This window comes from Mauremys mutica, chromosome 17 (genome assembly GCF_020497125.1).
Source record: "Mauremys mutica isolate MM-2020 ecotype Southern chromosome 17, ASM2049712v1, whole genome shotgun sequence".
In the NCBI taxonomy this organism is placed as follows: Eukaryota; Metazoa; Chordata; order Testudines; family Geoemydidae; genus Mauremys; species Mauremys mutica.
Genome location: NC_059088.1, coordinates 15,075,439 through 15,087,087, shown reverse-complemented (window position 1 = coordinate 15,087,087; position 11,649 = coordinate 15,075,439). Strand labels below are relative to the sequence as shown.

Genomic DNA, 11,649 nt, shown 5'->3' with positions numbered 1-11,649 from the left:
AAAACATAATCCCATAAAATGATGGGGTCTAAATTAGCTGTTACCACTCAAGAGAGAGATCTTGGAGTCATTGTGGAGAGTTCTCTGAAAACATCCACTCAATGTGCAGCGGCAGTCAAGAAAGCTTAAAGAATGTTGGGAATCATTAAGAAAGGCATAAATAATAAGACAGAAAATATCATATTGCCTCTATATAAATCCATGGTACACCCACATCTTGAATACTGCGTGCAGATGTGATCGCCCCATCTCAAAAAAGATTTATTGGAATTAGAAAAGGTTCAGAAAAGAACAACACAAATGACTAGGGGTACGGAACGGCTGCCATATCAGAATCAATTAATAAGACTGGGACTTTTCATCTTGGAAAAGAGACGACTAAGGGTGGATATGATGGAGCTCTGTAAAATCATGACTGGTGTGGAGAAAGTAAATCAGGAAGTGTTATTTACTCCTTCACATATCACAACACCAAATGAAATGAATAGACAGCAGGTTTAAAACAAACAAAAGGACGTATTTTTTCACACAATGCACAGTCAACCTGTGGAACTCCTTGCCAGAGGATGTTGTGAAGGCCAAGACTATGAACTAGATAAGTTCCTGGAGAATAGGGCCATCAATGGCTATTAGCCAGGATGGGCGGGGATGGTGTCCCTAGCCTTTGTTTGCCAGAAGCTGGGAATGGGCGACAGGGGATGGATCACTTGATGATTCCCTGTTCTGTTCATTCCCTCTGTGGCACCTGGCATTGGCCACTGTTGGAAGACAGGATACTGGGCTCGATGAACCTTTGGTCTGACCCAGTATGGCCATTCTTGTGTTCTTATTAGCCACCTGAGGATCCACCAGCAGTAACTGGCTATCATTTCATGCAGGATCATAGAAATGACATGTTTTTAGTATAGAAATGTAACTTTTCAACATGAGCAAAACATTTTTGGGGGCATTTTTGCCACATCGGGTGTTAAGAAATTTCAGCTTTGCATTCCCGTGCACAACGGATTCTTCCCACCACTTGAAATGTCTGAATTTCCCATGGAATGGGAGTCTCAGCCCTGGTTTATGAGCACGAACTGAGTCTCTCTTTGTCAATCTCTCCTCTGTCATAGCTTCTTCTCTGAGGTCAGCCTGTGCTTTTCCCACCCCTTGTCAGTGGTCCTAGTATTTCTTTCCAGAAGAGTTCAAAATTTGCAAGTCTTGGCTCACCCAAAATTGTGAGATTGGTGTAAAAATCAGATGATGTAAACTACAAAACAAAACAAAAAACCCCAAACCACTAGTGTTTGAGTATTCAGTTTTTGTGAGCCTCTAAGGGTCAGTTTCCCAGCTTTCTTTCCCCAAAGCCTAGGTTTAGAAAGTGACTTTTTCTGACAAAAGCTCAGATTCTTATGGAATCACATGACTCCCGGAGCTCGAGGCTTTAAGAAACACACCCACCCTCATGAGATGTGTCATAAAAGCATGTGAGATTTGAGTCACTGAGTCTCACCACTACCAAGTCCCACAGTTTTACCCTGAGTGTTGTGGGAATGTTAATGGCTACAGTACGTGTAAATGCATCCATCTAGGAACAAAGAACGTCCACCAGACTTAGAATATAGTGGACTCTCTCCATAGAAGCAGTGACGCTCAGAAAGATTTCGGGGCTGTGGTGGATAATCTGCTGAACATGAACTCCTGGGGCTTGTCTATGCTACAGGCGCTGCTGCTATGTTGCTGTAGCTCCGTATAACAAAGCTTGAACTCCATGAGACGTCAGAGTTCATGACTTCAGAGCAGTCACAGCCGCTTACGCCACCCATACTAATGCAAGAGACCAGATCAAAGACCTGTGCGCTATTTATGGCATTTTAAAACCAGTCTCATAATTTTGAATCCAACCTCATGATTTTTAAAACCATCTCACAATCATCAGGCTGATCTCACGATTTTTACAGCAGTCTCATGGCTTTCCAGCTAATCCCATGATTCTAAACCAAATCTCACGATTTTTAAAGTCAACCTCTTGATTTTTGAACCAGTCTTGTGAATTTCAGACTGATTCATGATTTTTAAGCAAAACTCCCCATTTTTAACCAATCTCGTGATTTTTTAAAGCAATCTCCCAATCTTCAGGCTGATTCATCCTTTTTATAAACCAGTCACACATTTTTAACCCAGCCTCAGAATTTTGTCAGGCCTGGCTAGTAACTGTTAGCTGCTTTGGGCTGACCCACTGCAGCTCCCCCATTCCAGTTCCACCTGGGCCAGCTCTCCCCACCCCATTCAGCACCCCCCAGGTACCGCGGTGAGATGAGGAGAGGTGTGGCTGGGGCGTGTGTTGGTGGGTTATTGTGGCAGGCGTGACGCGCTGTGAGCTCTCAGTCCGATCTGGCGCATTTCCTCCCTATGGTGCTCCTCACCCACTGGACAGCTTTGCAGACTTTGGCATAGACCCCGGGCTGTCCAGGCAGGGCACAGACAGACTTACCCCAGGAGACCACGCCCTGCAGCTGCCCATTGCAGACCAGTGGACCTCCTGAATCGCCCTGCAGTGAGAGACAACACAGCGCCATCAGCAAAACACAGCCATGCCCCATGTGTGCAAACACACAGAGCAGGGCTCATCCCCTCCAGCAGGGGGCGGCAGAGACACACCCAGAGCAGGGCCCATCCCCTCCAGGAGGGGGCAGCAGGGACACACACACAGACACACACAGACACACGCACACATGCAGAGCAGGGCCCATCCCCTCCAGCAGGTGGCGGCAGGGACACACACACACCCCTCCACAGCAGGGCCCATCCCTCCAGCACGGGACAGCAGGGACACACACACACACACACACACACACACACACACACACACATCCAGAGCAGGGCCAATCCCCTTCAATAGGGGGCAACAGGGAAAGACACACACACACACACACACACACACATCCAGAGCAGGGTCCATCCCCTCCAACAGGGGGCAGCAGGGACACACACGCACACACACATATCCAGAGCACGGCCCATCCCCTCCAGCAGGTGGCGGAAGGGACACACACACACACACACACACACACACACATACCTCCACAGCAGGGCCCATCCCTCCAGCAGGGGGCAGCAGGGACACACACACACACACACACACACATATCCAGAGCAGGGCCCATCCCTTCCAGCAGGTGGCGGCAGAGACACACACACACACCTCCACAGCAGGGCCCATCCCTCCAGCAGGGGGCAGCAGGGACACACACACACACACACACACACACATATCCAGAGCAGGACCCATCCCTTCCAGCAGGTGGCGGCAGAGACACACACACACACACCTCCACAGCAGGGCCCATCCCTCCAGCAGGGGGCAGCAGGGACACACATACGCACACACACACACACACACACACACAGAGCAGGGCCCATCCCCTCCAGGAGGGGGCAGCAGGGACACACACACACACACGCACACATCCAGAGCAGGGCCCATCCCCTCCAGGAGGGGGCAGCAGGGACACACACACGCACACACACACACGCACACACACGCACACATCCAGAGCAGGGCCCATCCCTCCAGCAGGTGGCAGAAGAGACACACACACACACACACATATCCAGAGCAGGGCCCATCCCCTCCAGCAGGTGGCGGCAGGGACACACGGACAGGAAGGATTTAAGGAGCAAAAATGGGTTCAGATGGCCCCAGCTTGCTACACCTGTGCTGGGAATCAGGGGCCCATGAGCTGGACTAAGCCCAGCCCTTAGGGCTTGGTGTGGCCGGAGGGCAGATCAGCTGCTCTTCCATGGGGCATGAAGGCTGGCTGGGGCCAGGGGCTGAGTGACGATGGCCCCTCAGTAGCAGGCTGAGAAGGGTTTGCAGGTCGTAGGGGATAAAGAGTATTGAGCTGTGTGAGCTCCGACACCCGGCACCTACCCCGCTCTCCGGGATGCCCCCTTACCTGGCATGTGCCTGTGCCGCCCTGTTCCACACCAGCGCAGAACATGTTCTCCGTGATCCTGCCCCGGTACCTTTCCTGGCACCTGGCCTGGCTGACGGTATAGACATCTGCACACTGCATGGTGGCTGGGAACCGCCCTGGGCAATGACAGAAGAACAAGAGATCATGAGCAGGGAACAAGGTGCAAGAGAAGAAAACTTGGTGTAAGCCCCTCAACTGGTGTAAACTGGCACAGAGCCACTGACTCCAATGGAGGTATGGCACTGACCCCAACTGGGATCTGGCCCCACTGGCTCCAAAGGAGCTGCGGCTGATCTGGCCACATTCATTTTCCTGAAAAGGAAATTTTTGATGAACGGAAAAGCCAAAAAAACAAATGGTTTCATTTAGATCCAGTATTTATGTCATATTATAATATTTCATTGTGATTCGAAGCACGTCTGTAATGTTTTGAATACGAAAGGAAAGGAAATTTCAAAATAAAACGTTTCAAATAGAACAAAAATCAAGCCATTGTGTCCCAGTGTTTTCAAAATGCAAAGTTTTCACTTTTTTGGAATATTTTTTTTCTGAAATGAATGAAAACGCCTCGAATTTGTGGGACACTTTGGTGTTGTCAAAGCTGAATTGTCCACTAAAAATCATTTCAGATGAAAATCCCAGGGAAAGACCCTTGTGAGCCTATTAACAAGATCTCCTTGAAGATCTTCCACCACCTCCCCAAGCTGAGCCCAACCTCAACCCCTCGCCTCTACACCCCAGCACACTATACTTTGGGGGGACTTGATGGTGCCCCATCCCGACACACCGCATCGTGTTCCAGGAGAGGGACAATGGGTAGTCATGTTGATTGTGTTCACGTAGTTGTTGAGTTGAGCGGGCTCATCCAACTCCAGAAGCATGAAGTCGTTGTCACGAGGGCGGAGGTTATACCCTGGGTGCATGAAGAAGTTGTGGATTCTTCGTATCTGTTCTGTGTCTTCCTTTGCCGGTAGATTATAATCTCCCAGATGCACCCGCAGAGAGCTGCATGGAGAGATGACAGAGGAAGAGATCAAAGGGCATCTATTCAAAGGTCATAGCGAGCAAGCAACTAGAATTGGGCCAATAATGGATTTTTCGATGCTAGGGTAGCCTCCAAGATCTCATCAACTTGGCTCCTCAGGAATTCAGTTGACTCCAATCTCATCTGATCTCATTTTTTTAGACTCCACAGAGCTGGTCAGAGTCACATATAAGGAGTGGGTACGCGGCATACCACAGATCCAAAGAATACAAGTATTGGTTACTTTACATACAAGTTTAACCCTATTCTAATGTATGTGTAACCCACACACCTTCTGGGTGTGGTGTTCTCAGGGCCGGCTCCAGGGTTGTTGCTGCCCCAAGCGGCGGGAAAAAAAAAAAAAAGCTGTGATCGGCACTCTGCTGCCGCCGCTTCATTGTTCAGCGGCAATTCGGCAGCAGGTCCTTCCCTCCGAGAGGGACTGAGGGACCCGCCGCCAAATTGCTGCCGAAGAGCCAGACGTGCCGCCCCTTTCTATTGGCCGCCCCAAGCACCTGCTTGCTGCACTGGTGCCTGGAGCCGGCCCTGGGTGTTCTCTCCCATCTAGTAGCACCGAGACCACTTACAGACGCTAACAGCCCGTTGGGTTTTAGCTCATGCTGTAGCGGCTCATGCACTAAGCTCTAGAGGTGCCGGTTTGATCCTGCCCGCTGGCAACTGGGGTCTGGCGGCGTTGCATATGCATCCTCCATTTTACAGGACATCATGCACTTATCACAGAATCATAGAGTATTCGGGTTGGAAGAGACCTCAGGAGATCATCTAGTCCATCCCCCTGCTCAAAGCAGGACCAATTCCCAACTAAATCATCCCAGCCAAGGCTTTGTCAAACCAGGCCTTAAAAACCTCTAAGGATGGAGATTCCACTACCTCCCTCCGGTGCCTCACCGTCCTCCTAGTGAAATAGTGTTTCCTAATATCCAACCTAGACCTTCCCCACTGCAACTTGAGACCATTACTCCTTGTTCTGTCATCTGCAACCACTGAGAACAGCCGAGCTCCATTCTCTTTGGAATTGAAGGCTGCTATCATTCCCCCCCCTCACACACACACACTCTTCTCTTCTACAGACTAAATAACCCCAGTTCCCTCAGCCACTCCTCGTAAGTCATGTGCCCCAGCCCTTGATCATTTCTGTTGCCCTCCGCTGGACTCTCTCCAATTTGTCCACATCCCTTCTGTAGTGGAGGGACCAAAACTGGACACACCAGTGTGACCTCACCAGTGCCAAATAGAGGGGAATAATCACTTCCCTTGGTCTGCTGGCAATGCTCCTACTAATACAGCCCAATATGCCATTGGCTTTCTTGGCAACAAGGGCACACTGCTGACTCATATCCAGCTTCTCGTCCACTGTAATCCCCAGGTCCTTTTCTGCAGAACTGCTGCTTAGCCAGTCGGTCCCCAGCCTGTAGCAGTGCATGGGATTCTTCCGTCCTAAGTGCAGGACTCTGCACTTGTCCTTGTTGAACCTCGTCAGATTTCTTTTAGCCCAATCCTCCAATTGGAGGATTATTTTCAGGCCCAATTCCTGTACATATCATGCTGTGTTCTCATGCCACATGTACACAGCATATTTTGTTGATTTTCTCCATGTCTGCATAGTCACCTTCCACACATTCTTAGCCACTGTTGCTGACACTATTATTTCTTTCACCTGGTTTTATATAGCTGTCTTTGTCCTCGGCTTTTGCGTAGGTTGACCAGACGTCCCAATAATATTAGGGGTTTTGTCTTACGTATGCCACTATACCCCTTTCAATGAAAATAAGTGTCCCAGTTTTTCACACTTGCTATCTGCTCACCCTACTTTTGGTTATTTTTACTTTTGCCTTATCCTGGGTTACTGAGGCTCGCTCATGCCAAGTTAAACCAACGTGCGGAAGCCTTGAGAATTGCAAAGACTAAACCTGGGCCAAAGAGCTTTGAAATTTCCACCGAATCGAAAAGTTGGGAGAGAAAAGTTCAGTTCAGTCATTGCGAAACGTTTCTGAAAATCAACTAACAGGGCACGTTGAAAGAAAAAGTTCTTCCGAATGGAAAAATGAAAACATTTATAAAATGCTGACACAAGACATTGCGATTTTTAATGTATTGTTTATGTTTTAATTAGTTTTTCCAAATACAACAAAGATACCAGCTTTGTCCTAACACACAAAGAGAGTTAGGAGAAAAGCGGGGGGCGGGGAAGGACAGATCTATCTGCAGGCCCTGCAGTAATTACGGAGCTCTGTGACGGGTTCGACTCACCCCTGCGGCGCCTCCTGCTGGTGACTCTGGGAATTAGCTCTGTTCCAGCCCGGAGCACCCTCTGCAGGCCGGTGATCCACCTGTTTACTATTGGCCCCGTGTCCCTCCCAGGACCCCGGTGCCCCTTTGACTGGGTCTCCCCCACCCTACTATCCCCACTTTGCCTCAGTAGTGGCTACTGCCAGTCATTATCTAGCCCCACACTCTGGGGCAGACTGCAGTATCAGCCTACTCATTACAGGCAAAGGGGTTTGGACCTGCTGCCTTAGCCTACCCCTGGGCTGCCCTCTGCAAACCCCAGTACCTGTTGGCCCACTGCTGGGCCGCAGCCTGGGGCTTTCTAGGCTGGAGCTCCCCAGCTCCTCAGCCTTTCCCCAACCCTGCTTCACTCAGGTATCCAGTCTAGCTCCCTGCAGCCAGCCCCTTCTCTCTCTGAGGGCAGAGAGAGACTGTCTGGCTTCTGGCTTCCCTGCCTTCTTATAAGGCCCTGTTGCTCTGTTTGGGGCGTGGCCCCAGCTGCAGCCACTTCCCCAATCAGCCCAGCCAAAAGCCCCTTCCCAGGGCTGTTTTAAAGCCCCAAAGGGCAGGAGCGGGTAGCCACCCCGCTACAAGCTCTAAAGAGGCAGCCTGAATTGCTTTCAGTTTTTCTGGCACTCACCTTAAATTCTCATGGAGTATTTCCCAGAGTCCCCCATGGCCCACCTCCATTCGGGGCTCCAGGCTTCAGCTGTGGGGTGGGGCTACTTGCAGGGAGCAACAGGGCTTGTGGCTTCAGCCCCATGGGAGCCACCAGAACGCAGGTCTCAGGTGTTCTAGGCTTCAGCTGCGGGGCCCAGTGGACACCCTGAATCCAGCGGGGGGCCACAGACACCCCCCGGTTGAGCACCAACAGCATCAGGCTGGAGTCAAGGGGAAATATTTCCCAGAGTTCCGCTCCATTCCATCAGCTCCTAGAACACCTGCACATGAGCTGCCAGTGGGATGCTACAAGGGGTAACACTGGTGAGCATGGGGGTGAGGTTTTCTCTGTAAATGGCCCTAGGGAGGGCTATGTCCGGGGGGGGAGGGCACATTTGAAGAAGGACGTTGGAAAACCTCAGAGGGTGTGGAGAAGAGCCACAAAAATGATTTGAAGGATGGGAAAAAATGGAGGAGATTGTGGGGTGCAGAGGGAGACCTGGGCATGGATGGGGGACACCAAGGGAGAAGATAAGGACTGGGGACGTGGGTTATTCCCATGTATCTCCCTCTCTCCCTCCACCCCTGCACCGACTTACCTGATCCGTCTGACCCATCTGCCGCAGTGCGCAGCAGTTAGCACCCACTTCGGGGCTATCAGGCTCCCACCACAGTAGATGCGGCCGTTCCTCAGGAGAGCCACCTGGTAGGGCCGTGAGCCGAAGAGGCAGAAGCTCCCCCCAATGATCCGGTTTACCTCTGTGTCTGAGGCTGCAATGGAGAGTGGCAAACGTCAGGCACAAGTGGGGTAGTAGGCGGAGCGAACATCGGTCACGTCCGTATGGATTGGCCGGTGGCAGGATGACCATGAGCCATCGCTTGCAGGTGGCCGTGCAAAAGCAGAAGGCGATCCGAGGTTGTACCAGGAGGCGTATTTCCAGTAGGGATAGGGAGGCATTAATGTTACTGGGAAAACCTCCAACTCCGGTCACCCATGGGCGCTCAGATGATCCGGGGAACAAAGGGCCAATTTTACAAGGGGAGATGGAAAGAGCTCGGCTGGTTTAACCTAAAAGGAAGGCCAAGACAACATGTGATTGTTCTCTCTAAATACAGTGGGGGGAAAACACCAGGGAGGGAGAAGATCTGTAGGAGATGGAGACCAACGTTGGCCTAAGAACAAATGGGGATAAGCACCATGGATAAATCTAGGCTGAGATTAGAGAAGATGGTTACGAACCATCGAAGGAAGTAAGTTGTGGAACAGGAGCGGGAGGCAAAAACCCTCATGAGTTTGAAGATGGAGCTCGATATGTTTCTACGACTGAGCTGCCCATGGTAGCAGAGACTGGTCATGATGACCCAGGAGGGCCCTTCATTTATTAATGTTCAAATGATTTTCCAACCACTTTTTGCAGTGCTCTAACGCCTTGGCAGCAGGGACTTGAAATTTTGCAAGGGAATAGCCCTGAAGTCAGGGAGGTGCCTTTTGCTGTTTACATGAAAATTCGCCTAGACTTGGTCAAATTATAAACCTCTGGAAATCACAATTTACACATGCTCAGAAGAGCAGGGTTGGTCAGTGATTGGCATTTCTAGGCTTTTCTGCAATACAAATTATTAAAACCGTCAAACTTTTCCGGATGGAATGCTTTCCCATCGGAAAATGCCATTTTGTCAAAATTGAACATTTCCACAGGAATGTGTTGATTGTGATTCATATTCTTTTTTAAAAAGTTTAAAACGAAGCAGTCTCCTCTATGGGCCGGGCTGCACAATCAAACTACATCTCCCATGATGCCTCACAGCCAGGAATTTCCACGATGCATTAACTTCTCCTCACCAAGTGGTGCATGGGGCTTCATGGGACAGGCAGTCTGACCAGAGCATTGAACATTATCAGAAAGGGCCATTTTGATTTGTTTTTATTTTTTCAATAATTTTTGTTTCCACATTTTTCTTAAAAGAATTAACATTATATTAGAAATGATGCTCTGTATAAGTTATATATTTTTATATATGCTTTAAATTTAAAGACATTGAAATCTCAGTGAAACAGATTCTTTCCCCCCCAAAACATCTTGTTTTGTGGGAAATTTCAAAATTCTTTTCTTCTGTCCTGATTCAGGACGCAAACAGATTGTGAAATCATGGCTCCCTGCCTGCTCTACAAACAATAATGAATAATCAGAGATGAGGCCGGAACATATTAATTACCTTCCGCAACACACGGAAGTGATAACAGGACTGCTGGGAACTTGGTTTTTCATAAGCAGCAACCTGTCTTAAGCAACATCTCTGAGACCATCCTGGAAGGGCCTGCGGTGAAACTGCAGAACCTTCTCACCCAGCCCAACCTTGGCGTCTCTCTTCACCCTTTTTCCTACCTGTCGCTGCTCCGACTACCAGCATCGCGATGATCAGCAGCTCCATGGCGGTTGCGGCGATGGATACTGTCGGCGGAGTCACTGGCTTTTCTGCAGGGAAAGAGATCGAAAGGGAATTGTTGGCCACGGGCGTCTTGAGGAGGACGGATGCCTCGCGGGGAAGGTGCACGGTTAGGATTCAGAAAAGCCAGGCTTGAGTCCCTGTTCTTCCACAGACTCCCAAAAGCAGCAGTTTCTCTGGGTCTCGGCTGCCCTGCCTGTGGCAGGAGATGACAGCACTGCCTGACACGAGGAGGAGAAACGCACTGGGATCATCTGATGGCAGTGGGGGCCCAGTCTCCCCCAACTCAGCTCCATCTTCCACTTCAGCCCGGTCCCAGATGCCCCCAGCGGCATGTTCCATGAAAAGATCTGATCTGTTGGTGGGTGTGCGGAGAGAAACTAAAAGTCAAGCCAGATGAGAAAGATTTCCATGAGCTGGCCCGAGCCCACCCCGCTGCCACTCGGTCCCCTTTTAACAATAACACAGGAGGGTGAAACCCCCATAGCCAGCTTAATAACAGAGACATTAATACATCTGAGGTGGTATCTGGCATATTATATGCTATATTATGGTAGTATCTGCGCACCTCCCAATCTTTGCTGTATTTACCCCCACAGCTCATTGGTGAGCAGGGCAGGGCTATGATCCTGATTGTACATATGGGGAAACTGAGGCACAGAGAGGCAAAGAGATTGGGCCAAAGTCCTGCAGGGAGGCAGCACCAGACCAGGGATTAGAAGCCGTGTCTTCCAAGTACCAGCTGAGCAGCCAAACCACCAAGCCATCCATCTTCATTGAGTGCCCCATTCCACTCCATAATCCCCCCAATAACAGAGCAGAGCCCCCATTCTAGCCCATTCACAGCCCCCAAACGGAGCAATGCCCCCTCGGATCCCATAATTACTTCCAATAACAGAGCAGAGCGCCCTGGCAGATCATAATTATCCTAACAACTGCAAGATGCCCCAAAAGAGCACCCTATGTCGCTCCCCAAACCACAGTTATCTCCTTTCTGCCCGAGCACCCTGCTGCCCCCACCCAGGCATCCCGACAACAGGGGCTGGACTGGCCCTGCTTCACCTGTAGCTCCCGGCGGGGGACCCTTGGGAGTAGACGAGGCTCCGGTCTTTGTGTCTTGAAGAAAACTAAGGATCCTCCGGGATGGGCCACTTCATATGTTGCGGAAATGGGTTGTCCCTGTGAGTCAACATGATTGCCATATCTGGGGAGCTGCCCCGCATGTCGGCATGCAGGCAACTCCCTCCGCCCTCGTGCGCCAGTAGGTTG

The 11,649-nt window shown here is 50.4% G+C and overlaps 1 protein-coding gene across 2 annotated transcripts; it reads right to left on the bottom strand.

Moving 5' to 3' along the window:
- Positions 1-951: 951 nt before the first annotated feature.
- LOC123351653 (trypsin-3-like) lies at positions 952-10,895 on the bottom strand. 2 transcript variants are annotated; one of them, XM_044991150.1, is made up of 5 exons: positions 10,320-10,895; positions 8,532-8,703; positions 4,711-4,964; positions 3,939-4,075; positions 952-2,531 (listed from the first exon to the last, which is right to left on the bottom strand). In XM_044991150.1, exons 1-5 carry the CDS (start codon positions 10,363-10,365, stop codon positions 2,364-2,366), a joined length of 777 nt encoding a protein of 258 aa, XP_044847085.1. In that variant the 5' UTR covers positions 10,366-10,895; the 3' UTR covers positions 952-2,363. The 2 variants fall into 2 exon arrangements, with proteins under 2 accessions (XP_044847085.1, XP_044847086.1); XM_044991151.1 differs by having other exon boundaries at positions 4,747-4,964.
- Positions 10,896-11,649: the final 754 nt, after the last annotated feature.